Source organism: Zychaea mexicana, assembly GCF_025766255.1.
Source record: "Zychaea mexicana strain RSA 1403 chromosome Unknown BDB00scaffold_53, whole genome shotgun sequence".
NCBI classification, from domain to species: domain Eukaryota; kingdom Fungi; phylum Mucoromycota; class Mucoromycetes; order Mucorales; family Lichtheimiaceae; genus Zychaea; species Zychaea mexicana.
The window spans coordinates 260682-288289 of record NW_026516716.1 but is presented as its reverse complement, the minus strand read 5'-3'; the positions used below and the strand labels follow the sequence as shown (position 1 = coordinate 288289).

The 27608-nt window shown below is 43.0% G+C and overlaps 8 protein-coding genes across 8 annotated transcripts; 3 read left to right on the top strand and 5 right to left on the bottom strand.

The window, feature by feature from the left end:
* Positions 1-1475: 1475 nt before the first annotated feature.
* On the top strand, positions 1476-2301 carry BDB00DRAFT_470525 (uncharacterized protein). Its single transcript, XM_053117496.1, has 4 exons — positions 1476-1648; positions 1798-1839; positions 2005-2053; positions 2183-2301. The coding sequence occupies exons 1-4, from the start codon at positions 1587-1589 to the stop codon at positions 2246-2248; spliced, it is 219 nt and encodes a 72-aa protein (XP_052978189.1). The 5' UTR covers positions 1476-1586; the 3' UTR covers positions 2249-2301.
* A 6921-nt stretch (positions 2302-9222) lies between these two features.
* Positions 9223-11035, top strand: BDB00DRAFT_831182 (uncharacterized protein). Its single transcript, XM_053124099.1, has 2 exons — positions 9223-10048; positions 10160-11035. Exons 1-2 carry the CDS (start codon positions 9515-9517, stop codon positions 10997-10999), a joined length of 1374 nt encoding a protein of 457 aa, XP_052978188.1. The 5' UTR covers positions 9223-9514; the 3' UTR covers positions 11000-11035.
* Positions 11036-11223: 188 nt separating this feature from the next.
* BDB00DRAFT_766313 (uncharacterized protein) lies at positions 11224-12262 on the bottom strand (the record flags this gene model as incomplete). Its single annotated transcript, XM_053119585.1, has 3 exons — positions 11224-11670; positions 11777-12070; positions 12152-12262. 3 exons carry the CDS (start codon positions 12260-12262, stop codon positions 11224-11226), a joined length of 852 nt encoding a protein of 283 aa, XP_052978187.1.
* A 1284-nt stretch (positions 12263-13546) lies between these two features.
* Positions 13547-14832, bottom strand: BDB00DRAFT_766319 (major facilitator superfamily domain-containing protein; the record flags this gene model as incomplete). Its single annotated transcript, XM_053119587.1, has 4 exons — positions 13547-13726; positions 13802-14059; positions 14154-14531; positions 14671-14832. The coding sequence occupies 4 exons, from the start codon at positions 14830-14832 to the stop codon at positions 13547-13549; spliced, it is 978 nt and encodes a 325-aa protein (XP_052978186.1).
* A 2220-nt stretch (positions 14833-17052) lies between these two features.
* BDB00DRAFT_873944 (uncharacterized protein) lies at positions 17053-19234 on the bottom strand (the record flags this gene model as incomplete). The annotated part of the gene is made up of 8 exons (XM_053127161.1): positions 17053-17242; positions 17321-17537; positions 17627-17794; positions 17870-18219; positions 18309-18389; positions 18541-18701; positions 18794-19005; positions 19108-19234. The coding sequence occupies 8 exons, from the start codon at positions 19232-19234 to the stop codon at positions 17053-17055; spliced, it is 1506 nt and encodes a 501-aa protein (XP_052978185.1).
* Positions 19235-19446: 212 nt separating this feature from the next.
* BDB00DRAFT_789231 (uncharacterized protein) lies at positions 19447-22840 on the bottom strand (the record flags this gene model as incomplete). Its single annotated transcript, XM_053120863.1, has 11 exons — positions 19447-19483; positions 19585-19741; positions 19827-19884; positions 19974-20068; positions 20157-20813; positions 20928-21709; positions 21831-21983; positions 22077-22213; positions 22302-22449; positions 22549-22731; positions 22833-22840. The coding sequence occupies 11 exons, from the start codon at positions 22838-22840 to the stop codon at positions 19447-19449; spliced, it is 2415 nt and encodes an 804-aa protein (XP_052978184.1).
* A 471-nt stretch (positions 22841-23311) lies between these two features.
* On the bottom strand, positions 23312-24704 carry BDB00DRAFT_940047 (uncharacterized protein; the record flags this gene model as incomplete). The annotated part of the gene is made up of 3 exons (XM_053129338.1): positions 23312-23985; positions 24088-24374; positions 24656-24704. 3 exons carry the CDS (start codon positions 24702-24704, stop codon positions 23557-23559), a joined length of 765 nt encoding a protein of 254 aa, XP_052978183.1. The 3' UTR covers positions 23312-23556.
* A 998-nt stretch (positions 24705-25702) lies between these two features.
* Positions 25703-27269, top strand: BDB00DRAFT_766256 (glycoside hydrolase superfamily; the record flags this gene model as incomplete). The annotated part of the gene is made up of 2 exons (XM_053119580.1): positions 25703-26678; positions 26764-27269. 2 exons carry the CDS (start codon positions 25703-25705, stop codon positions 27267-27269), a joined length of 1482 nt encoding a protein of 493 aa, XP_052978182.1.
* Positions 27270-27608: the final 339 nt, after the last annotated feature.

The following is a 27608-nucleotide window of genomic DNA, read 5'->3' as shown; positions in this document are numbered from 1 at the left end:
GTGAGTAAACGATGCAATAATATTATTATACGCGTGATTTTACTTACGGATATATGATTCTTCATCAGTAAATTGTATTAAGCGCGCAACAACCGAGCCATCTCATCTCCTCCGCTTACGACTGTATTCTCATGTGTAAGCAATCACAGAAATGGCGGCGTAAAACAAAGGTATGTGGTTCTTCCAGATACGAGAGCACCCTTGTGAATAGACTGCATAGATTCATAGAGCTGCGAAACTACAAGGATGATGGTCGAGAAGAAGGAGAAATGGCAATCGCTATCCGGATCCTTTTTCTTTAACATGTTCGTTCGTCTCAAATCGTGGCGCATTTTAATGTACTGATATTGAATAATTCCTGAAAAGTTGAAGGCTGAAGACTTAATATATACAAGCGCAAATGTGCATGCTCCAGAAAAGTTGAACGCTCCCCGAGAAACGCAAGGTGGTTGGCAGAATTGCTTAGATCCTGATCGTTTGTCGGATCACGGTCTCAAGCCAATGATGTATTACCGAGTTTACTGACACGAGTAGCAGCAGTTTGTACAGGGGTGATAACAAAAGCAACGAACAAATACACATTTTAATTTGTATTGTAAGGCGGAAAAACAGAGTGTTTGGAAACGAATCTATGCGTACGCCTCTCACTTACGCTTAAAGTACTGATGTGTGTAGACTTGAGTTGCCTTCAAAATAACCGCTTTTTTTATTGTGTCAGTAATAGAACTGGGGCCGAAACAACAGATATAATATGCACCAATGCTACTGATTGACGCTTTACAGTGTAAAAAGTAGACAATCGAAATACACAGGGAAGAAAGATAGAATAGGAGATTCCCCTAATAGAGGTACAGCGATGGGTACACAAAAGCACCAAAGTACTAAGTTGATCTAGTGACTACTATGATAATGCCAAATTCGCTGTCAACTCATCAGTATGCACTAACGAGGAGATGATGGTTAATCGTGCAAGAAGTGAATTGAAGTTTACACTCAAAGGGCGCACAAGAAGGTGGAGGTGCTAATAGCCAGGGAAGGTGTGTTTTGATAACAAATACATAGAGAAAGCTATATGAGCTACGCATGGGGGTTCTGCAGCAGCATGTGAGGTAAAGTAACGATGGCAACGATTGCTATGTTGTAAGGAGGTGATTATGACACATCCGGTCCTTCAGTTTATCCGTGCGAGTATAGCGGTACCTGCAAAAGGTGCGGAGCTCAGTCCCAAGGTGAAACCTGGGTGTGTAATGCAGACGAGGCACGAACCGGGAGACATGGAGATACTCGGTGTATGTGTGAACCTCCTCTTTTCTCTCTTAATGATATCCCATGCAAAAAAAAAGCAGCGAAGCAGAGAGGCTTAGGCAGTGCGCCATGGTTGTGTCGTTGTTTCAATAATTTGACAGTCAAGTAAAGGTTTTTTCCATCACCACTCTTGTCTCTTTCAACAAGAACCGTGATGGCCAACAAAACTCGGCATGTAAGTAGAGCAATGCGCGAACGAGTTACTTCAATCAGTTCCTCACTCGCTTTTTTAAAAGAGTTCTTTTTTCTAACACATACTCCATTGGCAATTCGCTTTCTTTATGAACCCTTGTCGGCGAATCTTGCTTTTGACACACGCGGTGTACTATGGAACCTTTGCAGTGTAAGTTTTTCCTCCTACTTTAATCTTTCTCTTTCCCCCCATTCAAAAAAAATAACACCTTTCAAATTTCAATGATCTCCAACTTGTTTTTTTTTCCAATGCGTCACCAACGTTTCTTTTAATCATTGTCGTTGATTTTGCGTGTGTAGTAGTAGTAGCGGCGGCGGACGGATATACGTGACGACTACAGGGTAACTATTTTTTTTCTGTACTTCTTCAACTAGGGTAGCCTTCTTCTGGTATTTACGTCTTAATAACTTAATTTTCGACGTGCTTTCGTTGCTGTAGTTGTTAAGATTTATCAGGATTGGTTCGCGGATTGGGCGATGCCTAACCTTTTTCTCTTTTGTCGGAAGGCCTGAAAGAAATTTTGGTTCACCTTGCGAGTGGAAGAGCGAAAGCATGGTAAGTTCGATTGCGCATGCACCTCTCCAGTAAATCATGACCTGCGCCCACCTCTTGATCCTGTACTCCCTGTGACCGCTTGCTGAGTCCTGGAAATGACTCGATAAACTGACCACCGGCCGCGCATAGACGTTAGGTTCGGGGCACGGGTCGGCAACACGTAGAGACTATGCAGTGGAGCGCGGCCACAACTAAACGCGATGACTGTCAGGGTCATGCCGCCGTAGCAAGCAGCCATACGGGATTGGGCAGTATGGTGAGGTCACGTACACGGATAAGAGGAGGCGTCACAGAGAAAGGTTAGTGGCAAAATATACACAAGAAAACGTCTGAAGAGCGAGCGAGGGGATAATTGTTTTTCGTTTCCTTTCTATCTGCATCTATGATACGTTCTGGAGCCCAGACAAAAGTGGAGGTTCTCCCAGCAATGGGAGGGTAGGGTAGGGGCCGCGACGATCTGTTCTGGAAATACGAAGTGGTGAGTGATTGTTTCAATTGTTGCTTGCTTTTACTATATACTCCAAGTATGGCTTTCTCTAACTTCTTTCTTTGATAGTCCTTTCGCTTGTCTGCAAATAATGCTTGTACCAACTATATATTGACGGGATGTTCTATTACCTGATGATATATTCATACAAAATAAAAGACCAAGAGTCATCCTCGTATCATAATGATGTCTTTAAGTTAATTTTCTAAATCGTCTCAATGAAAGTGTATACTTATACTAGCCACGCGAACACGATATCCTGCCGCCAGCACACGACATCGTCTCTCTGAAGGAGCCGTTAGAATTCTTTGCCAAGTAAGACATGTCTTCTTCTCCTGCATGGATCATGATTAAGGAAGTAGATGTCGTTGGGTGAAGCGTACACTATATACAACATATAGGTAAGTTCATCACGCAGCATATTATGAGCCATAAACAAAATATGTACATCAATGGAAAATAAAACAGACGCCCACTTCCATGGTGTGATCACTACGAAAGGCTTCACGTAGGACGGATGGGAGAGTAGTTCGCATTCGGAGTGTTGTACCCAACATAATTAATAACACGTATCATATTCTTTGAGCCGTCATTAAATATTGCTGTGATTTTCCTTATAACCTCACATGTGCGGACAACTCCTCATTCAGACATATCTTGGTGCTACACGAATTAGCTATGCTCAGGAAGAAGCTGTCATTATATAGATCATGTAATTCTAATTAGCTACTTTCTGAGGCATTTACTCGGATGAGCCCTTTACTCACACACCCTATATTACTTATCCTAGATGGTTGATTGATAATATCAATGAATCTGTTTAATGCACATGCTGGCGAGAACTTAGATCCCATCGGGTCTCGTTGACTTATTCTGTCTCTTTTGGTTCATTTGATACTACACTCACTATATCGCGTTCACAATTCTTAACTGCTGAGCAATTGTTTAGACCTACGCAATGTCTATTTCGAGTATATAGAAAACATGGACGTTATAGCGCGCGGATTGACCACACAAACTCACGAGACAAAACTTTGAATACATACACTGTGCGATGGAAACAAATTTCAGCATCTGTTTGACAAGCACGTTTTCCTCGGGGCTGAATCGTGCTTGTCTTACACACGGTTTTACAACACCAGTACTTTGCGAATGCAGTCATCAGCAGTTTGTGATGCTTCAACGGACTCATAAAACTTGGAAACGTATCAGTGTTTTGACGTGCGTATAAAGCTTTGGCAGCTGTTTTACCGGATCTCAAGTTGTCAAAAGAAGTCAGGTTCCAGTGGGTGGCCGCAGTAAGCGATCAAGTTGGTCTATCCTTGGTTTCTGCTAACACGGTGCGACTGTTATCTTTGAGTATCGTTAACGATGGCTCTCCCGGAAGCTGATTGATAATTGGAAATCTTGACTAGCTCTGTCACCACTAAGGTGACAGCCAGTCGCTCGGTCGTGTGACAAAAGTGTCTACGACACTCAAGAGAACCAGACGCCACCATCATCTCCATCACAACAACAGCAGTCATGGAAGCAGCCTTGTTAACAACAACAACCGCAGCAGCAGCAACGCTGGTGAGCAAGAACAGGATCAAAAAAAGCGAGCACCGATAACACCCGCTTCTTAGACAGTAGAGCTCGCACAACATAGTGCTGAACCTTTCGACGTGGATGCTGATTAGCAGACGGTTTTGGCGGTTCGTCGAACTGATTTTCTTTTTCTTCTTGAATGTCTTAACTTATGTTCGACGTAAGAGTATTGCGCTGTTTGCTGTAATGGAGAGATCATCAACAGGGTTGAGCAGCCCGCAGCGGCACTGTAACCTGACAACAGCTCAAAGCTAAGATTCCCGATTTTTGTGTGAAATTCAAAGAGGTGTGAGAATTGACGGATCCTGCATTTACGTAAACCGTCAACTCCTATGTATTAAGTACATAAAAATAAGCACTGGCTATGGTGTGCTTGCATTTCGGTAGAATACCTTCGCCACAGATTTTATTATACTATAAACGAGAATACAGAGCGCAAACACATATATATATACACTGTGGTAAAACACATCATTACACTACCTAAATCATCATCGGAATAAGGTACTCGGCTAAAAATCAAGCAAAAGCATACACAGCAATTACCATGGCAATAAGCTAAGCACTGTCGCATAGAGACAATCCAACCGAGTTGTGTAAAGCACGTAAATATTATACTCGGATGATCCAGCATATGTAAGGCTATTATAACCCGATATGGACTGACGCGATATGATGCATAGACGTATGTCATTTGTGATCTCTTAATCTCTTATACTTATCAAGAAAGGGGCGGCTGATGATGCACTCATAATGGATGTCCTGTCACCACAAGTTCTATAGGCGAATTCAAATCCGAAAAAAAGGAAAAGTATCTGGAAGGAGGGGATTGTGGTATGATAGCGGATAGTGTTATGCAAGTTGTTTAATATCTTATCAACAGGATAACTGAGCGTGTATTGGATCGGGTTGGAGTAAATATGTGCTGAACGCCGTAGCCAGCGTCTTCATGGGATCCAATGAAAGTCTCGGCCATTGTTGTATCAACTGTGATGGCGTGTGTAACGAAAATAAAGAACGCTCTCTTATACGAGTATATGCCCACAGCAATCAGCGATTGCCGATCCTCCAAGCCCGCAATGCTGGATGTGGGCAGCTTAAAATAAATTGCGAAGTTATAGAGCAGCATGTCTGTTTTTAGCATAGTACAGTAATAAATTTATATTAACATATAAAGTATATTAGTTACAGGCACATAGTATAATTACAGTATTACTATAGCAGAAAATTATACCTCTGTCATATTCCAAACGCCATCAATCAAGAATATCCGACAAGCTTATACTGAATCCTTTAGTGCGATATTATGTTGACACGGCAGTCCATAGTTTAGTGTGGTACCACACCAGCAGTCGCTTGAGTCAAGGTGGTATTCATCGCAGTTAACCCAGGCTCGTTTAAGCTCCCTTCGGAGTCGATTCAAAGCAAAAAACGAAATAGTGTCAAAGAGCTCTTGCATCGCAGCCGATTCACGCTTTCCATAAAGTGGCATATTGTGTCTTTCTTGCAAAAACTGAGTCTCTTCATCAGCCAACTAGTACAAAATTTTAAATAGCATATCCGTTAGCACATTATCTTTACAATTAGAAAACAAAGGGTGTAGTTCATACCGATTTACGCATGACACGATCAATTGCTTTGACCGTATTAAACAAGCTTCCGGTGGTTTGCATTGTATCTTTGATGCGCCAGTGTGTCCCTCCAACACGCGATGATACCCTCATTCCCATGAAAGTCTTCCAGCATAACAAGTATGATACCTCATTTCTCCTTATCTTCAAGGCAGCTATAAAATATAATATAATACAGCTGGTTAGCACAACTCGGTAAAAGCTCCAGTCAAATATTGGATAAAGTTAGTTAACATACCCGTTGAGATAGTCCATCATTTTCTCTTTCTTTTTGTTTGCCAGCAAATGTATTGCAGACGTTGCATCATCTTTAGTATATCTGTCGTTCTCGCCATTGCTGCTGTCGGCATCATGCTTCGCTTTGGAATTTGTTTTCTTGTGCTTTTTGTTGGATCGCTTATGGTTTTCGTTGGTATACGCAAGCGCACCTTTTTCAATCAGACACTTATAAGCGTCCATGGCAGCCTGGAAAGTCGCTTCGTCTTTTTCACCAACATAAACCATTTGCTTAATGATAGCTTTGGCTTCGCCTATCTCTTCTCTTTTCGGTGGAAAGCAAGTATTGAAGATGCTACGTAAATGCTGCTCCATATGCCATCCGCAAAGTATATGCTCTGCATCTTTGAAAGTTGACTCGATGGCGTTGATTAAAGCTCTTTCGTTGTCTGTAATGAAGATGCTTACGTTTCCTTCTGGCCATATGACTTGTCGCATAGTCCGAAGGAGCCAGGTGTACGACTCTTCTTTCTCGTTTACCAAGAAAGCAGAGGCAATGAGCACGTTCTTGAGCTTTGATGCACCGAGATGACTGACACCAACAACAATGACAAGAGGCATCTTGGTTACGTCGCATCGATAGCAATGATCTCGTTGAATCGTCGTGCTTTTGCTATGCTCGTTTCATGGGTAAAAAAGAGAGCGTCGAGACTTTTACCTGTGCCGTTTAGCTTATATCTAGTGATATAGCTGTTACCAATGAGGAACTCGAATATCCTACTGAAGCTGCCATGATTATCCTCACGGAATATTTGCGCACGAAAATTGTATAGATCCCTCATGGTTATAATTGCGCCCTCTTCGTGGTTCTGAACTTTTCGATGTATCATGAGGGGCCTGACGGAATTATCTGTCAATGATAATATTTGCTGCTCGGCATGGAGAGTTGGCGTGCGGTGTTGGTGGTGATACTGAGGAGGCTCGTCGAGGGAGTGGTTGTGCTCGTTGTCGTTGCTGACCTTCGTTACTTTCCAGTGCTTATCCTTCTCGGACCACCTTAAGTTCATGATCCATTGGCAGCCGGTCGTTTTCGTCGCTGTTTGGCGTCCCCGCGTTTCTTCAATTACTCCATGTGTATTGCGATAGCTTCCACCATGTACGCACTGGATCACGATTTTTACGTTCTTCTCACTTCGTTTAGTTAAAACTGCAAAGTTGTATTTTCTGGCTTGCTCGTTGATTGCTTTCACAATTTGCTTATTTGATCCGGTGTAAGTAGTGTCAATCAATTGCTCCAAAGTGTTGAGATAGTAGGGTGATAAACGTAGGTAGAAAGTTGAATATATTATATTAAAGTACTGTATATTCTTTTTTGAGGAGCATTTATATACTTTATTTAAACTGCTGCACATTAACACATCCGTAGAGACGCCTTAAAAAGTTTGAAAAGCATTAAGGAATGTTTTTCAGGGTTCTCTTTTGTTAATTTATCGACTGATTTATATAGTAACAATAACAAGTGAACACATCCAGCGAAAACATCCTTGCGGACACCCCCACAAGCATATATTAATAGGATGTGTGTAACCTGATGAGGAATAAAATTAGAAGGGGGTGTCCGTGTCGAAAGCCTCTAAAATATTGGACGTAGAAACAACTTATAATAGTAACATACGCATCTCAGTACCCTGCAGCTGACTTTTCACAACCGTTCTTTCATTGTTTTAACATATAATTGTTACATGGCAGCCAACAACCGAAGTGACATTACTGACAACAGACAGACAACAAAATCCAGAAGGCTATATTAAACCAGTACTTTGTAAATGAAGTATCACATGGAAGAGGCTATAGAAGTAGCAAACTCTCTTCTTCCGTATGTTTAGGTGGTTATGCAACATAGTTACTAAGTATATTTTTGGTTGATATGCTAGATAAAATTTATAATGGTGAAGACAACAAAGAAATAGCACAATGCTCTCATATTTACTGATACAACAAAAAGTGTATGCATTTATCAAAATAAATCGTCGCTCCAACTAGCAGTATTAATGGCTCTTTTGCAATCCTGTTAAACCTCGGTATTTGAAGAACAAAGAAATATAAGAAGAGTATAAAAGCTTGCGGTGGATGTAAACATGAAAAGATATATCCACAACGACAAATTCATAACACGCACACTTCAATTAAATACACCTTGGCGTAAGTACAAAATATAGCATAGCCCGTACAACATCGTATTCTACAAGTTTCTTCGTATAGTTATGAAACTTTACTCTTTACTAATTGTTATAGCCTACCTAATAGAACAAATCATCAAGAAATGGTTCAAGTTTTTTCGATCAAGGCTCTTTTGGCTCTCACTATTTTCATTAGTGCTACTATGGCCAAACCCGCGACACGTGATCCCAATGATACTGCACCCTTAGCCGAACGCGATGCCACTCCCAGCCTTTCTTGTCAGAGCAATAACGATTGTCATTGGCACAGAGTGTGCATTTACGGTTATTGTCGACAATAGAGCACAATATACTATATTAATAGTTCCATTAATTTTCTCTCTGGTTCCCTTATTCTATGCTATATTCTTTTAAGTTATAGCCATAATACATATAGTTTTTAGAGATGAATCAAAATTTTGATTTACACAATATCACTAAATAAATGATACTGCTGCTTTTCGTCGTGGTATAAACAAATAAACAATCTTTAGGTCAGTTTGTTTGCTTTGCTTACATACTGCTAACTCTCTCCAGGTATATGTTGTAACTGGGAGTATGTACTATCTTTTTTCTTATTATGAGATAAAGCAATTTGTGCTCCCAGAAGACACCAACAGGCAGCTCATGGACAGAAGAAAACGACAAAGAGCAAGAACATCGAAGCTAGCTTAGCGAAAACGTTTACTTGTATAGCACCATATATAGCGTATATACTGTGAGTAATTCGTATATACCAATCACTCATAATGGTAGCTGTAAATCCCTGCTACAGTACTTACAATAATGAGGCAATACTATCTTATCTGTACATACTATTTGCGATAGCAGAACTTCTTTACCTCAACACCATTTAGCTATCAAGTAATACCACTTTGAAAAGCTTAGACGGTGCTCATAATATCACAGAAAAGAGCTTGTAATAACTATGTTAAGTTATAGAACAGTTCTTTTTTAATGATGATGATGATGCATAATACATGTTTAGCTTCTTAAAGACAGAAACGCCGATCTGGAATTGGCAGGACAACTAAATCTTATTGGTTCAGGCCCACCTTGCTCTGCTCCTGCCCGTACTGCTTGATCGCTCTCCACACTTCTTTGTTAAGGTTTCTCATTTTCCTCACCTCCTCGTATCCTCTCAATGAAAGCAATAAGCTTCCGCCTCAATCGAGAGGCACTTGAAATTCTACAGCATGCTCCCGAAAAAATACAATTCGAGCTGAATGGCAACGATAGCGTAAGTTTTTGTTCACAAACCATAGTTTCTTGTAATCTCTCAAGGATACATAGACACGGCATCTCTTTTGGCTGAACTATTATGAATTTCAAAAAAATAAAGGCCATGGTTATTGGCAATAAATCATTTCCAGTCAATATTCTACCAGATCCAACTGTAGCCCACGAATTATATATGGGTACTTCGGGAGTCAACATTGAACATGTGGCCAGTGTCACGCATCGTGCGGCGATGAAGCAAGTGCTTTCGCAAGAAGACAAATCCCGGTTTCGTAGTAGAACAGAAGCGGCAGAGCGCGAAAAGAACGCACGAAGGATAGAGTTACTCGACGGTCCCAGTGTGCCATCGCCTCGCAAAGGTGGCACTCCTGCTCGCCGTGTCGTTTCGCCGTCCTCGCATCGAGCATCACCGCGACCAGGCGCTACACCAACGCCAACAGCAGCAACGACATCAACTCCAACTCTTACTAACACTACTACCACTACACCCGCATCTACTTCTTCATCTCTTCGCGAACGTCTGATCCATCTACTCGCCATCCAGCCTCTCCCACTGATCCAATTGACGACACCTCTCCGAACACGCGATGACGACTTGATACCCATATTGAAAAAGGTATATAACTGACATTCATGGGTCAAACCTTTTAAGAGCGAGAGGAACCATACCAATATAGGGAATTGTGAGAACAATGAATCAGTAACAAAGAAAAAATCAACAAATCAGGTTGCATCATCTTCTAAAGGCAACTGGCGGTTACGGCCAGAGATTTACCCGGAGATCAGGATTTGGGAATGGCGATACGATGAAAAAGAGCGAAATATTGTGTTAAAGAACGCGCACGAAGCATACAACACGCTCAAGTTACCTCGCAATGCTCCAGAGCGATCCAACCTTGCACCTAAAAAGCCTCAGCACCTTGTTCCGCCACCAGCACAGCGTCGGCCTTCTGCCGACGCTTCGCCCCCACGTAAACGACCAGCCGCTACCACCAATGATACCACCACACCCGCCCCCAAAAAGAAGAAAAAGCAAAAGACCAAGAACAAATCGTCATCAGCAGCAGCAGCAGCAGCAGCAGTACCACAAGTGGCGCAATCAGCACCGACACCTACACCAGCACCAGCACCGCCTGCTCTTACAACAACAGCACCGGATACTTCATCTGAAAGTGATGATGAGTTTGGAGAACCGTTTGCAATGGATCGGATCACTAGCCAGGCCGAATTCTTAGCGGCATGCAAGCGGCATGATGATGCACAGGCAGAGTATACCCATCTCAAAGGCAAGATCAGCAAAGAACATCCGCAATATTTAGAAGCACTGGTGCACGTGGATGGAGATGCGATGACAGATGACGAAGACGAAATGCGGATATCATTTTATCGCAAGCTGAGGATTTTTTATTTATCACACGGAGGAACTCAAGCACAATGGCGAAGTGTTATACGGCTATGTCGACAGTTCAATTGGACAATGGCGAAAGTGAATACCATGTGGGACGAAATAGAACGCGCATATGCCGAGAATCATTTTTCCTTGCCCGCCAATGCCAAGAACATTTGATTTAAATGTATCTCATTTATAAAAATAGAGAATGTGTATGTATATTTGCTGTATTTACAGAAAAAAAAGGGAGCAAAGATGCTCGATGGACATGGTTCCAAAGCTAAAGGAGACAATATTACAATATGGAGTTGGGCAGTGTTACTCAGTAAATGGGATGAGGTAGGATATGAATGATGATGCCGCTCTGTGTGTTAGAAAACAACGGGTGATGGCCAGGTAATTTAGTACTGAGTGTGTGGCATGGTCATCGGAGGAGTGGCGCTTTCGGCACGATACTGCGGGTACTGTGGATATTGGACAGGTGCGATTGTCGCTGCGCCAGGTTGATGAGGAGGTGGAGTTGGACTTTGGTGATAGTAGGTGTTGTACGGAAACTGCTGTTGCTGTTGCGGTTGTTGTGGAACATCGGTTGTCACAGCTGTTGCCACTTGATATTTAGCGTGTTCTTCTTCGTGCTCTACTCCGTGATCCATCATGACGTCGCTCTCTGCCATCTCTTCGTCCTGCTGCGCCGAAGCAGCTTCCTGCTTGTTCCGCTCGTGATCACGAAGATTCTTTTGGATGAGCTGCTTCTCGTTCCAAAATATAATCACGCTGCAGATCAGCGTAGCTATCCATATGAAACAAGTGATCCAAGAAAACCCGGCTGCAGCCTTGGCACAGTTGCACTAAAAAAAGAATGTATGCTTTTTGGTTATTCATGTGCTTTTCGTTTCTGCTAAGCAGTACATATCAGATAAGTCACTAGTACTATAAATACATCTTTTTATTTACCTGTGCTGACCATGCCGATGCATAGTCGCCGTCACTGTCTGCAAGTTCGCTGTCAACATTGCAGTGCTCAGGGTTGTTGGCATGCACTGCCATGGCAATACCGGCTGCTGCCCACATTAAAGAACAAAAGCCCGTAAAGATCAAGTTTGTTCTCGGCTTTAAGCAGAACTTGCCGATCCGCTTGAACTTGTTTTTCCTGTCATAGGCCCAAGGAAAATACACCAGCAGTAATGGGATCCAGATTGTAAAAACAGCGACAACCAGCGTCCAGTTTGGCCCTGCTTGACTACCACCCTATTATCCAAAACATGCATACATGTCAGGACTCCTCCAACGGTGCAGATGTCTCTATATAGTACACAGTATGGCACTTACGTAGAATCGTATTTCAGTTGCAATGACAGGCGCAACAGTGCATATAGTCAACAGGGTCAGCACGATCTGGCTAAGGTGCAGCCATACTTTGACAGTACTCAAGTGCGGCATGTTATCCGGTACAGCGTGGGGCAATTCGAGGTTTACTTTCATTGAAGAGGATGTAGTAGGGACGATATAGGGATCGGCTATGTCGCAATAGGAATAGGTGGCCTCAAGCGGGTGTGGTCGTCGATAAGAAGAAAAGAAAGGAAGAAAGAACACTGTGATGGATTTAATGCGTGTATTTATTTTTATTTAGTGCGTTTGCCAAACCTAAAAAGGAATGTGCCAAGTTTTCTGTTGTTGTGGATGGACCCAAAACTTATTCCTTATTTGAAATCGCCCCCCTCTGTGGACTCTTTGTCCAGGGCGCCACAATTTTTGCTAATATACCATGGATGCCTTTGTTTACACGCACCATATGAAATTAGACTATTAGTTCATTACGGTAAATATGTAGTTGCTAAGATTTTGGACCGAAAAGAATTCAAGCTCATTGTGTCTACTACACTCTATTGCGCTGCTGCTATACGCTTGTCACTCAGACCAATATGTTCAAGTTCATTTGCACGGAGTCCGAAATACTCCAAGAAGCGTTCAATGCATTCACTCAAAGTGCCACAAGGCTTCAATCCAGAAGCTTTCGTGTCTGAGACATGGAATGCCATGGGTTGATATTTACTGAATATGTTCGACGAATCGCTAAGGTCATATTCACGGTTTGTGAAAGACAACATGATCATTCTAGCACAACGATGTGATTGTGATAGCACGTATGACCGTAGCGGTATTATTCGAGAGTTTGCTTCTACTATGCACAAACTAACAACATGGTATCGATAGACAGATTTTTCCAATGTTTTAAGCGTCAAGACAACCATTAATCATCATCTCCAGTCTAATTGCTACTGCATTACTATAAATTTTCAATGTAGGCGTCACGTTTAATATTTGGTGCTTTGTTTTTACATAAAACATGAATAGGGTAGAATATACATTTCTTGGCTTTCTTTTGTACAGGGACAGATAATCCACATAACGCTATATAGGCGTGCGGGAAAAGTGAATAGATAATATTACAGACTAACGATGGAGAATCGACGACAAAAGGGATATACAGAAAAGGTTCCTTTTAAACAGCATATATAATACAGTAGATAATAAGAATAAAATGAAAAGATTAAAAATATATGTTAAACCTTCTTGAAGATCTTAGTGCCGCCTTGGAGAACGCGTAGCAAAGCGCAAAGACAAGCACCACCAAAGAAAAGCACGCCGCCGTAACTAGTATTTTGTAGGTGGAAATGTGTCAGCTATTACTACACGAGTAAGATCCATTAGTTTATTGTTTACTTACATGATGGCACCGGTGAAATTGTCACCGCCGCCTGATTCGATAATAGCCGAAGCAACAGGCTGAGCAGCAAAGCCACCCCAAGACCAGGCGAAGAAAGCCCAACCAGTGCCAGAATCGATACGGTCTACACCGACGACCTCTGCAATCACGGCAGTGATCATCGCAATATATCCACCCTGTGAGCAGCGCACATGTAAGTGATATCATTATTACGAAGCAGAGAGATAGATAAATAAAAAATGTGTACGTACACCAAAAAGTCCATATAGCACAGCAAAGGCCCACATACTGCCTTCAGAAGTAGCAGTCATCCAGACGCAAAGATGGGCAATACAGGCCATGATGCCACATATGACCGCCATGTTGAAACGTCCGATATAGTCACTAACAAAACCAAGACCGATCTTGCCAACGACCATCATAGCGGACATGATAGCGCTCAAGTTGGTCTTGATCCAGGAGTCCATGTCCATATACTCAGCATAGGTTGGGACAAAGCCAGATGGGACCTACACACCATTGATGCGTCGATGGTTAGGCCTTCTGTATTTTTAAGCGGATGAAGGAGCAGAATAGTGATTCAAGCAGACTTTTGTTACTCACATAAAAGGCAAAATTACCAACAAAGTGGATCAAGAAAAGAATGATGAATCGTCTGTTCTTCCAATCCTGGACGTCGACAATAGGTACATTTTTGGCGGGTGGGTTCAAACGGAAACAAGTTACGGCAGCGATAGCAAGAAAAACGAGGTCGAAGAAACCAAAGATACGCAATGCCCACCGATAACCAATAGTTCTAAAGCAGCCGTTGGCAAGGTTGTTCAAGACCAAACCTCCAACGCCCGACGCCGACATCGTGATACCCACAGCAAGACCGCGCCGCTTGTTGAACCATTGCTGAGGAGCACGCATACAGGAGAACCAGCATAATGAGGTTCCGATACCAGATAGTACGCCCTGGGTCAGATACAATTGCCAAACCTTAAAAACCAAAGTAAAAGTCATTTCATGTCAGTTTACGGTACTTGAAAAAATTGCAGTTTGTGTAATTCTGGCAAATAAATTTTTCTCCAGATTGGGGTATGATGAAATAGTAAGAAGCTAGAGAAATTCAACTTACAGCATTTGTTATACTAGCAAGCATCATGGCCAATGTAGAGACAAGGCATGCGGCAGCAACCATCCAGCGGTCGTCGACTTTGCTAGTCATCCAAAGGTAAATTGGACCGGTACAGTTGGCAAACCAGTACCATAATGAGCCGATCCAAGTAAGAGCTGTCATATCACCCGGGTATACATCAGTGTTGTAATGATCAAAAAAGACGCCCCAACTTTAATGCAAAGGGAAGAACGGTATGTCGTTTAGCATATGCACAAATGGTACTGTAAATAGATGGAACTGCATGGTTACCTGTAACCGTAGCCCTGTCTAATTCCCACCGGGGTAATAGTTTCGAAATATAGAGAGGTTGATGTACAGTGTTAGTTGGTATTTTGTTTCTAAGTACAGCGACGACAAAATAATGATTCTTTTCTTACGAGACAAGGAAACTCTATATGATTCCAAAGAGAAACGAAACTTGTTAGCGTTCTGATGTTTACAAGACAACAAAGGATGGCCGAATCATGATACGCACACAAAAGCACCCAAACACAACTAGCCAGGCCTTCAGCCCACCATCTGGAGCTTCAAGATACTCTTGAGACAGCTCCGAAAGCTCTTCGACAGAGACGCATTCGTTCTTCTTGGAATAATCCACGACTTGATCGAGTTTTTCCTTGTTACTACTTGGTTTCTCTGCAGTAAGTGATGGTGGTGTGGCGGTTGACATGTTGAACGAACAAAGATGCAGTAGAGAAAAGAAACGTGTGACTATTACAATCTGGCGGGGTATTTTATACTAGCACCGTTGGCCTTCTCTTTCTCCCAACGCATAGAAAAGAAAAGATAACCAATATATTTCTCGCACACCTTATGCAAGACGAGATAACGTATTAGATCGGTTGCGCCAGCTAGAAGTCCGATACCTAAATAGAGTTTAAACAGCTACCCTATATTTTATAGAGCGCCGTTTCGACGTTTGATCACCATTCAAAGATAAAAAAAGGATCTTACTATTAGACGACATAAAGCTTATCGCTTTGTTACACCTAATACTCTCCTCGCCAGCTGCTGAAAGTTCATGGGCCCTTCAAAACGCGTTTTCTATAGGCTAACAAATCCGGTGATGAATAATAGACGTCCAATAGATCTTGGTAGAAGAAGATCAAACTTACCTGCTTTTTTTTGTCTTCTCTCTGCAACCCCGCATTTTTCCATTATTCTATCTAAAATGAGCCTTTTCGGATAATTTAACCTGAATAGTCGCTTAATCGTCGAGACGAGCACCAAAGACAAAGGTATTTACTTATTCTGTCAAAGATAGTAGATAAAAGATAAGCAGAAAAGGCAAATTTTGACAGCTACCCTTTGCGCACTCCCATTCTGCAAATTTCTCAGGACTGCTTCAACCGCTGAGAAGAGCATGACACAGAAGATGTGCTTCTTTCCCACCCATGCTGGTTTCCACGCCAGGCAAAAGCGCTACGTTGCACGCTATATAGTAGACCGTGCGAAATAAGAAGGGTTTTTGAACTCGGCTACATTAGCTCGGGGCCGTCGTTTGAAAAAGCAAGCATGAGGTTTGAAACTACGAAGAAGAAGTGGACTAGGTACCTTCTGGCACATGTACTACGCCAGCTTCAGCCGCACCACCCCCTCAACATGAAGAGAAGCGAACATCATCCATTGCCATTGCACTGTGGCTGTGGGACTGCAAGAAAAATCTCGTCTCGCATGTAAATACTCTCATTGCTTCGCGTAAATCTGTGCGATTTCCATATATACTCTCGTTTATGTGTGCACAAGAGATAAGCTTTGCCTAAATGGGATTATTTGCTGCCCTTTTTGACAAGACGCTAACAAGGACCGTACTATTTGCTCGCAATGATGAACAAGAAAGACTCCGGATATTACATGGAAAGTATATCTGTATTCGTGCGGACATCTATGGACGGCAATCTGAAAGAAATAGCGAGCTTTTGCTTGTTTTTACTATCGGTAGAATACAGCGAACTGAACTTGGGTTACAAAAGAAGACATCCTTTTTGGTTTTGATTTCGCGAAACCCACATTGCGCGGATGAATCGGTACCTTTTACACCTGGGATGGTCATTTCTTTGAAGATCAGTTCCCCTCCGACGTTACACAACAAAAAGATATGTAGGCGAAAGTACTGTGGTACTCCTTCACCCCGGGCAAGTGAATGCAACGCGTCTTCTTTTCGCACTCGATGTGCTGTCTTGGTAGTAGGACTAAAGGAGCAGAGAGGGAAGAGATGAAGCCACAGGAAAGCAGAGTGCCTTTTGAGTTGGCAAATCACACAAACGCAAGTGTGCCTTTCATTTATTTTTTGCTTGTTTTTTTGTTTTTGTTTTCTTGTTTCCAAGCTATGTACACTTGTTATTCCCATGAAACCTTGAGCTGGATGCTGACTGGAAGTGCCGCATCAGTCACAGTGATTTGTTCGCCTTCTTCAATCAATTCGTCCAGCTTCTTCTGAAGATTAGGCCGTGTGGCTTCTTCCAGAGCAGGAGGTGCTTGCATATACAAGGATTTGCTGGTGCTACGCAAGCTAGGCTGCTTCAATTGTCTACGAGCCATTCTTAGATATGAGCACCCCATCTTCCATTACAAAGAGATCCAACTCGACTATTTCCAGAAAACTTACACGTCCGGACGTTCTTTCAATGCTTCAATCAAGTCCTCCAAGGTCATGTTTCGGTCCAGCTTGGCCGAAGATGCGATTCGTCCACACACTGGGCACTCGGGTTTCTTTTGGTGCTGGAAGGTATAGGTATAGATACCGTCATTGCCGGTATACATCATGTAGTTATCGAGGAAGGGTGCTCCTGTGGCGATCTTGTATGCTTCGTTGCAGCATGCAGCTGGTTTAAGAAGGAAGAGGAAACATGAATGAAAAGCAACTCATCGGTATGAATACAAAACTAATGGAAATCTCGGTTCTTCCTCTTACCCGCAATAACGGCGTTAGTGGAAGCAATAGCAGGGATGATATTCTTCACAACACCTTGTGTAAGCGAGTAAGTAACGCCCGAGATGTTGAACTGTTCAGCACGTTCCAAAGCAGTGCGATATAGCCAGTTAATATCTTCTGGATTGTCCGTGTCGTACTTCTTCTCCTCTATAGTACCAGATCAAAAGAATAGCAACTGCTTCAACACACATGTATCTTTTGATACAAGACCAAAAAACTTACTGCCAAACACGCGAGGCCATTCAAGCACCGAAGCCCATTCAATGCAATGCTCAGGGAGTCGGGGTGTGTTTGCAATAGTGCAGATGGGAAATGTAGTTGGCTTGTTGAACATATCAAGTGAGCACTCGTAGCAGGAGCTAATGGTGGGCAAGATAACACGTGCCTGGCCCTTGAATCCTTCAGTACCGCCATCGATCAAAGGTTTGAGACTTTGTGGATCTTCTTCGTCAACCATATCCACCAACTTTGCATTGATCCATCGCCGTGCTTCGATTGAGTCCAATCCACAAATAACCATCTGGAATTGACTGTAATATTCGTCATCCTTGTCTTGAATCTTTCCAAAGTATCTAATTTATGCCATCATAAATCATTAATATTTCGATGTCATCACCCCAACGTTATGCTTAAAGAAAAAAGAGTAATTAAAGAAACGTACGGGACAATGTTTACGCCGGGAATTCGACGCATAACAAAGTCTGCAGCGACCGTTGCTTTAGGTTGACCGACATCCTTGCGTCTAGAGAGAACGAAAAAATATCAGGGCATGAGCATGTGAGTCTTTGTTTCCATAGTTGTTCGTGGCTATTATAATCCTGCTACTGCTCTCTCTCTCTCTCTCTATGTATATATATATATATATATATATATATATATATTTATGTTCGTACCTGAAGAGAAACTGCCGGTTCAAATTGCTCAGGTCAATCGTGTCCATGTCAATGACGTGTATCTCCTTGAGGCCGGTAAGTGCAAGGTTTTTGAGAATCTCGCAGCCAAGGCCTCCAGCACCAATCACCAGTATTTTGCATGCATCAAGTGCTGCTTGTAGCTGTAAACATAAAAGCGTGAATGTGTTCAATGTGAGCAAATGCTTACGTGTCTTTGCCACTGTGAGAAATCCAAAAACGAACAGGTGATTACGTTGGGTGAATCAAGTGCCATCATGACGCCTTCTTCTTCTTGTTGTTGTTGCTCTTGTTCTTGTGTAGGATGCTTTTCTTCTTGTGGTGATTGCCGCTCTTCGTCTTGCGGCGGTTGTTCTTCGTGCTGCACATCTTCCATTTCGCTCAACATGCGATGTGCGCTTGTTAATGTGGCTGTACCCACAGTTGCATAATCAACCATGGTCGTGTCTTGAAAATTGTGTGGCAAGGTCAGAAAAATACAACTTTAAAGGAAAAAGAGCAGGAAAAGAACGCACAGCAGCAGAAAAGAGAAGAGAGAGGCTCTGGTACCTTCAATGACCCCACTGTGTGACGTTCTCAGACGCTTTGGATCGTGAACGTTTACGGATGCTGGATCTTGTAATTCACGCTTGGATCCTTCTCCCTTGTCGTTTGTGGTGTTTGGGGGTGCGTTCATGGCTGACAGATTTTTTTTGGGGGGTGGAGGAGAGAAGGAAAGAAGTCTTATATATTTGCAGAGTTGCGGAGAGAGTGTATCGTGAAAAAATATCAAGGCGAAAGAGAAGATACAGAAATGAGAGTATGTATCGTTTACATATATAAATTTTAATAATGAAAACTCACAGAAGAGAACTAGTTGGATGTATAGAAACATATGGTTTGACTAAGTTAACCTTTGTAGGGCGGGTTTACCAACGATGTAGAACTACATAAGGTCATACGCGTATCATGTCAACAAGAGAAGACAAGAGGGACAACAGCATTCTCTTTAGTCATCACTTCATGTGTATACAATCTCTCATTTACCTTGGTTGCGTAGTATTGATGCCGAGGCTCAATGATGACAAGATGGAGTCAATGTCTGTCTTGGTTTCAGTGGGACGTTTAGCTAAGCTTCGCTTTGTCATCATTTGCAGCGAATCCAGCTCGTTTTCACTGGCTCCTGTCGACTTTTGTTGCGACACTAAAACAAAGGTACAAACCCTAATGTGTCAGCTTTTCGAAGAATAGAGGTATGTCGCCGTGATACATGTACATATATCTCTCACCTAGGGCTTCTTTAAGATTTTCAACTTTGATTGTGTTTTTCTGACCGCGTTCAGATGACTATATCACAAAAAAAGAATGTATATATTTAATAAGGCACGCGAGAACTTGAGTATTGTAAGAGGCAAAAGTTGGTGCTGCTAACATACATCGAAGTCTGCACCGAACCAAGGTGTCACTAGTTTAGGCTTTACATCATCCAGATCGCGCGAAGATCGGATGCGGAACGATCGTTCCTGATTTACTGGATATCGTATAAAGATAGCATATGTGTGTGTTAGTTTCAATGTGGTACTTGTGAGAGCGTCATGTCAAGCGGAATCGGGACTTACCAAACGCTTCAGATCCCCATTCAACATACAGCTTGCTTTCCAAATCCAAGCCATGGGTATCATCTTCGTCCCGCAAAGGTCCATCCTTGGAGAGTATCTCAACAACTGCGTGACGATCAATGAACTTGTCGACCACGGTAGTGTTCTCTGGCTCAATTTCTTCGAAATTGTTGACATGAGCGACAGTGGGCGCAATTTCGGGCAGAAAGATGGGCGAGTATTCCTTATGGGCGACACGATCATCCTTCAGACCTTTGAGATAGTCCTGTAATGGGCTAATTTGATGCATATGAGCAACCATGCCAAACCATTCAATTGTAGCAGCAGCAACAGCACGTTGCCGCGAAGTCTGCTTGATGGCGCTTTGCTTCACGAGACTTTGCAACTTAAACACGAGTGGGACGGTTCGGATCGATCCATCGGCACCGAATCGACGCGTAAGAGCGCAAAGCAGTGTGTACATGGCACCTACATCGCCCACGTTGCAGCTCGGCATCTGTACCCAGTCAATGATCGTCTGATGAACAGCGTTGACAAACATGACGTCGCCGTGCTGGTTAAGCAAGTGCTTGGGATAAGGTTCAGGTGTCAATTCAGCCTCGTTGGTTGTCACTTCCAAATAGCGCGTCAATGTCTGAGCGAACTCAACTCTTGTTTCTATATACAATTAGAAGATCAAAGAGGTCAGATTAATCCTACTTTTGTTTTCTAATCCCCTAACCATGTCATAACAAGAAAGAAAGCCAGAATCTTCATTCGATTGGACTTTACCAGGTATTCTATCAGTCAGCAAGCTGATAGCCGGTAGCCAGCTGCTCAGCGAAATGGTGCTCTCCGATGCATACTCGTCGTCAGCGCCAGCATCCTTGCTGGTCGAAACAATGAGATCCAAACAAATCAATGCGACGCGTCTGTACTCATGAATAGGCAAACCTTCCACCTGTTCCAATGCTGTACCAGCACGCAGCTTAGCAATAATGTATCCAGTCACATCGTTCAATTGATTCTGATAGTATGTCTGGGAGGCGAGACCACCAATGCTGTGAGCAAGACCCTGATGAACGGCATATTCATACATGCCAGCGATATCTGCTGCATCTGTAGGATTTTCGTCGCGGAAAGAGCGACCTTGAAGCGCCTTAATCAAATGGGTAAATAGCGAGTTCAGCACTTCAAGTACTGAGATGCCCACAAGCGGTATATTGGCGTTCAAGATTGTGTCCAGGATCGAAACCAGCGATGCCACTTTTTCCGAGACGGAGTTGTCCTTGGCTAAAACATCGAGTTGCTGCAACACTTCGGAAACAAGCAAGTACCGATTTTGGGGTTGCAGCGCGTCGAGTATTAGTTCCATTATGGACACGGCAAAATTGGGTGGCCACCATTTCTGCTTATTGTCCATGTATGCAAATAGTGGATTGAGTGCTGTTCGAACAGCTGCCCCGTTCAATTGGCTGAATAAGATACTGGCACTTTTTGCTGCAAGAATGTCAATCACGCCCTTATCCAACGTGCTGTTGTTCAAACTTGATTGACGGATATCGATCGATTCTCTGACAAAAAAACATCCGCCAATAAAACATTTCGATTAAAATAACTTCTTTTCGACCCAATATCAAGTACCGCGCGTTTCCATCCCTCTCCCTTCTCGTTATTCCCAATTCTTTCTCTCACTTTTTGGCAAGGACGTTGGCGGAAGTAGATGTAGTAGACAAGGTAATAACCAAAGGCGGCATGATAAGGCTGAGTTGAACCTTAAAGTTGGAAGCATGAAGCGCTTGAGAAGAGATGGTGGCCTGAATGGCACGGTGACCAATATGTTGCATGCTGATTGTTTGTATATAGAATGAGAAAATTTGGATACACTAACGGAGGGAGTTCGCGAAATGCTTGGGGGGGTTGTTTGAAAGGAAAACCTACCTTAAGCTAATGGATGGATCTGAATTGTTGTTATTACATAAATCAGCAAACCTTTGAACGAGGCCTTCGAAATCAGAAGTGAATTCAGCATCCACACCGAGCGTTGAGCCGTCATGGTAACTGCAAAACACGATAAACTAGATATTGCGTTTACACCAAAATAAGCATTTTCGTGATACCCTCATCCAACATCCACGCCGCGCTAAGAGAGAAATGGAAAATTACCGTGTCGCAGGACAAATCCATCAAATCGAGGTCTTGTGTACTGAGGATCATGCTCAATATCTTTACTACGTATTTCGAAAACAGGTTGAGATCGCGATGGCAGGATTGGATAAGAGCCTTGATGACCTCAAGGGAGACTTGATTGTTCCTGGGAAAAATAACATCAGGCATGAGTTTTTCCTTTGCTTTTTCTTTTAGAGAAGAATTGAAATTCTCTCTAAATGGAGTAGTGAGAGGGTGACATTACTGTTTTCTGCTCTTGGATACATCGCGTTTAACTTTGTTTTCCAAAAAGATGCCGACCTTGGTCAACTTGACAGGTCGAGAACTGGCATAAAAGGTAAGGTAGCTGAGTTCGGACGATCGAGGTCCACTCTCCCCCTCTTTTTCAGGGTAACAGTTGTTGATGAGGGTCGCGTGTTTAACGTAGCTACAAGAACAAATTAAATAGTTGAAAAGGCAAAGAGAGAGAGTGGAAGTTTCAGTCGAATCAGTATTGAAGTAGTTGTGAGATAATTTCAAGTTGCTTACAGATGCATGGGGGAACAATAGGAATGTTGTAGCGTGAGAGAGGAGGGGTTGCTGTTGTTATTACAGTTGTTTTGTAGGGAAACAATTCAAGAAAGATTATGAGGAGGAGGAAGAGAGAGATAGAGAAAAAACAAGGAGAGGAATGAAACCAAAGAAGAAGGCGGCTTTGAGAGAGAGTAAGAAAGAAAGTGTGTACAGCAACAAGTGTTTTAGTGTGTGAGAAGTCTGAAAAGAAAACAAGGAATTGCCCCGCACGTTTAATTCATGTATCAGGCTCGCACCCAGAGGGCTGGAGGCAACTGAGTCACTTCATTTCTTCTATTCTAGGCAAACACCTACGAGACTTAGTGTAACTTTGCCTGATGGATCTAGCGTGCCGTTCCTCTTTTCTTTTTATTCCTCTTTCTACTTTTGCCCACCATGTCATCCATTTAGCACGGGCGAGAGAGGGGCCTATATATATAAATTTATATGAATATCGCCGCCAAAGAGATAAGAACCATCATCGTTCTTTACGAAGAATAATACAAACACGTGTATGGATCTAGTCTTTTTTTTTGGGTTCAACATCATTATTGTTGTCGCCATTAATAAGAATGAAGGTTTGGGTATGGATTTGGAGGGGGATTGTACCAATAGCGTGAAGAGCAGTGTGGAAGGGGTAGAAAGAAAAACCGACATTATGTAGATCTACAGCACGTGGGGAGGGGGAGGTGAAAGTTAATTAGAGTTGTGGTTCTTTGGTTGCGATACCACAACTGTTACTATTGTTATTATCATCAATACTGCAGTCGACAAGCTCAGGTGCCGTCTTGCGCCGAAAAGGGTTGAAAATTGGATGGCTTGAATAGTAGCCTGCGAACGACTTTCTCCTCCTTCTCGTTGACCGTTGTTGCTGTTGCTGTTGCTGTTGCTGTGTGTCCGCATCTAGCGGGTGCACAGGTGATGGCTCGTCAGTAGTACCAGTACTGGAGGTAGCAAAAGAGCAAGCAGCACTCGTGCGTCTCTTGTTGCTTCGCCTGAGACGTGCGGTGCGCATGACAACTTCGTTTAACGAATGCTTGAGGGACTGCATGTGAAGCTTCAAGGATCGTCTGAGGGACTTTTTGGGTTGCGGAGCTGATGCTGGCACATTTAATTTAGGCGTAACGGCCTGGTCATGGCGTTGTAACACCTTTATTGATGGGGCCCTGTTGCTGGTGCTATAATAAAAAGTCTCGTAGCACCGTTCTTCTTCATTATGCTGCCGTCTTACTTTGACGAAATCCTGCTGCTGCTGGTGTGAGCTGCGTCGCCGTGCTTCAGAAGAGCGTAGGGCTGTTGATGTACTAGAATTACTGCTACGGCGACTGCTACGATTACAGTTGGCCTCGGTTGCGGTAGTAATAGTTCTAGTTGTAGTGGAGCACAAGCACAGCATTGCTGACACAATCCAGAATAACGGCCCGTATACTTGTAGCCAGCATTCGTATAATTGCGTCTTGACGAGAGCCACCGAAGTGGATACGAGCAGATTGTTGTTGTTGTTTGGTAAAGCGATGGCTGGTATGCTGCTCATGTATATATCAATGACTCATAAGAAGAATATGATAAGAAGGAATATATCGAATTACAGAAGATTAATTATAGAAGAGGAAGAGAGAAGGAGAGGGTAAAACTTGCAGCAAACGCCTAAAAGGAAAAAAGTTTGGCTGTAATGATGTAGCTGAATGTGTCCCTCAAAATAGAGTGCTCTTCTTTTTCAATCACGGGGAGCACACACTGTGCATAAATGGACTATTTACCTATATTATGCAGGACCTGTCTTTTGTGTATACACTTACTCTGCTTATTTGTCTTGTGTTTGTCCTTGTTATAGCGCTCGTCGTTCATCACGCATTGTACACAAAGAGCAAATCCACAGTGACGATCCATCATCATCATCAATACCCATCGTTTGTTTGCTTGGTCTTGCCGCTATAATAGTCTTTACGATGGCAAAAAAGTCATATCGATCACAAATTCAAATCGATTCGGTTTTGCCTCGGTAACGCTTCGGACTTGTTTCACACGTTAAGTTTCTTTGGGGGCCAATTTATTTGTCATAGGAGATCGCCTGTGTTTGAAGAAAGGGGGAGGGGACGTTGCGTCCAGAAAATGGGGATTACTCCGTCTCTACATGCCCATGTCACGTCTACCTAAAAATACTGACTTGTAGCTTTTCTCAAAGATTGTGTCCCTCCAACTTGGATTGTCATTGTCTTTATTTATTCCCATCAGAGACAGACAACAAACTTCAAAGATGATCAGTGCTGTGTACACTAACTGCATACAACAAACAAAAGATACTATTTGGATGATTGTCATTACACATCTATTCTCTATACACTAGGTGAATACTTCTACGTAATAAGCAAATATTACCCACGCAAAATACATTGAGGATCTGCTACATACACACATCCATCATTTATAAAGCTCGCATCTTTGTTATATGATTTACCATTTTTCTATTTGCCTTTCTCATCTAACTACAAATCTTTATATGGTTTAACAACAAACCATTCTACAATATGCAAAGTAAGCTTGTCAAATATTGATAATATAATCTATATTTATAATGCCACGCACCCTGATTTCAATTTATGCTGATCACATAAACAACATTTACCCCCTATTCCTCACTTTACCATTGCGCAGATCAACCTCCAGAACAACAGCAGCAACAGCCGTCATCAGACCAACCACCACCCCCACCGCCGGCGACTGTCCATCAGCTAGATTTTGGCCACACAAAGATCCCACATCGGAATACCTCCTGGTCTCCTGAAACGCTCGAAGACATTACTGCCGAAAAGACCCAGAATGCACCCCCAACTCGCAATTGGTTCATGCGCAACAAGCTAAAAGGCTCGTTATTGGCTGCTAGTATTTTGGCGATTATTGTTGTTGCCATTGCAGTACCTATTTCAGCTGTCAACCGACCAGATCGTCGCGGCTTCAATGGACAGCCGGGTTCAACGAACGGCGGAAGCAGCAACAGCCATGGCCTCCCAGACACAAATGATAACGAACACATTGATGATAGCGTCCAAGCCAATTCACATGTCCCACCACTTAACAAGGATTTCCGCTATGGCATCGATCCCATCCGGGGCGTCAACTTGGGCGGCTGGCTTGTCATTGAACCGTTTATTACACCCTCCCTATTTGACCAATTTCCAGCAGAAGACAATGTCATCGATGAATGGGGTCTCTGCCAAAAATTGGGACCCACCAAAGCCAAGGAACAGCTCAAGAAACATTATGAGTCGTTTGTCACCGAGGAGGATTTTAAAAAGATGCAAAAGATGGGCATCAACCACGTACGCATACCGACCGGCCACTGGGCCGTGGAGCCCGTCCCGGGTGAGCCATTCGTCCCGAATCTGTCATGGGAATATCTTTTGAAGGGTATCCGGTGGGCTCGCAAGTATGGTCTCCGGGTCATGGTCGAGCTACACACCGCACCTGGCTCGCAAAACGGTTGGAATCACTCTGGAAGAAAGGGGCCAGTGCGCTGGCTCAATGGCACCGATGGTGAAACTAATGGCCAATTGACGCTCAATGTGGTATCCAAAATGGCCGAGTTCTTCAGCAAGCCCGAGTATCAACATGTCGTCCCTATCTTTGGAGTGTTAAACGAGCCTGCTATCTTCCGTCTTCAAAAGGATCGTGCCCAGCAATGGTACCATGACAGCCATGACGCTATCCGTAAAATCACTGGTGACGACAAGGGCCCACTGCTTACCTACCACGATGGTTTCCTTGGTATGCCTCCATGGAACGGCTTCTTCAAGGACCCTAGCTTTAAGCGCGTCATTCTTGGTGAGTCTAAGTTTCCCTTCATATGATGATAGAGAAAAGCTAGTAAGACTAAAGTCTATGACTGTGCTCGTCGTTTGCTATATAGAAACACATACCTATCTTATTTTTGATGATGATCTGGTGTCCATGCCACGCGAGAAGCAAGCCGAATTCCCATGCTTTGCCTGGCAGCGTGATCTCAATAATTCAATGCGTGACAACGGTCCTACCATGGTCGGCGAATTTTCTGTGGCCACGAACGACTGCGGCAAATATTTGAACGGTGTTCGCCTTGGCACACGTTACGAAGGCAACCTAGTGGACGGAGATACCAAGATTGACCATCCTGTATGCCCCGACTGCAGTTGCAAAGGTGTCGAAGACTGGCAGAACTGGGATGACGACTATAAAAAGTTCTTGCTTGCATTTGTTGAACGACAAATGGATGCATTTGAGGCAAGTTACGGCTGGTTCTTCTGGACTTTCAAGACGGAGCAGCATGTCAATCCTCACTGGGACTATTTGCTTGGTTGGGAGCAAGGGTGGGTTCCCAAGGATGCAAACAATAGACAGAGCTCTTGTAAAGATGTAGGACCTACGCTGGATGGCTAGGTTCACATTTTACCCTTTTTTTAGAAAGACAATAATTTTTTAATATGATATGATGATAATGAATATACAAGAGATAGGAAACACCACTTTATTCGATTGAAGGGTTGGCTTGCTGCTGTTATACGGATTTAAGGGTGATGAACTGTGGAGACGGGAAGAAGGAAGTACGAATGAAGAGGGTTATTTATGAGATACAGGATATTTATATGCATAGGAACTAGGTAGATGAGTGTATGATGCGTTTTTTGTCGTGTCGTGTGTTTGTGTTTGATAGGGAAACAGGATGGCATGTATGCTTTAGAGCAGCATACCGCCGTTGCGACTTTCCTTGATGGGTGC

What these genes read in the sequence shown, in the direction of transcription:
- BDB00DRAFT_470525 (XM_053117496.1), top strand. Translation starts at nt 1,587, where the DNA reads ATGAACCCTTGTCGGCGAATCTTGCTTTTGACACACGCGGTGTACTAT. An exon ending in TACTATGGAACCTTTGCAGT is followed by an intron (nt 1,649 to 1,797) that starts GTAAGTTTTTCC and finishes TTGCGTGTGTAG; the next exon opens with TAGTAGTAGCGGCGGCGGAC. An exon ending in AGTGGAAGAGCGAAAGCATG is followed by an intron (nt 2,054 to 2,182) that starts GTAAGTTCGATT and finishes GGCCGCGCATAG; the next exon opens with ACGTTAGGTTCGGGGCACGG.
- BDB00DRAFT_831182 (XM_053124099.1), top strand. Translation starts at nt 9,515, where the DNA reads ATGAATTTCAAAAAAATAAAGGCCATGGTTATTGGCAATAAATCATTT. An exon ending in TGATACCCATATTGAAAAAG is followed by an intron (nt 10,049 to 10,159) that starts GTATATAACTGA and finishes TCAACAAATCAG; the next exon opens with GTTGCATCATCTTCTAAAGG.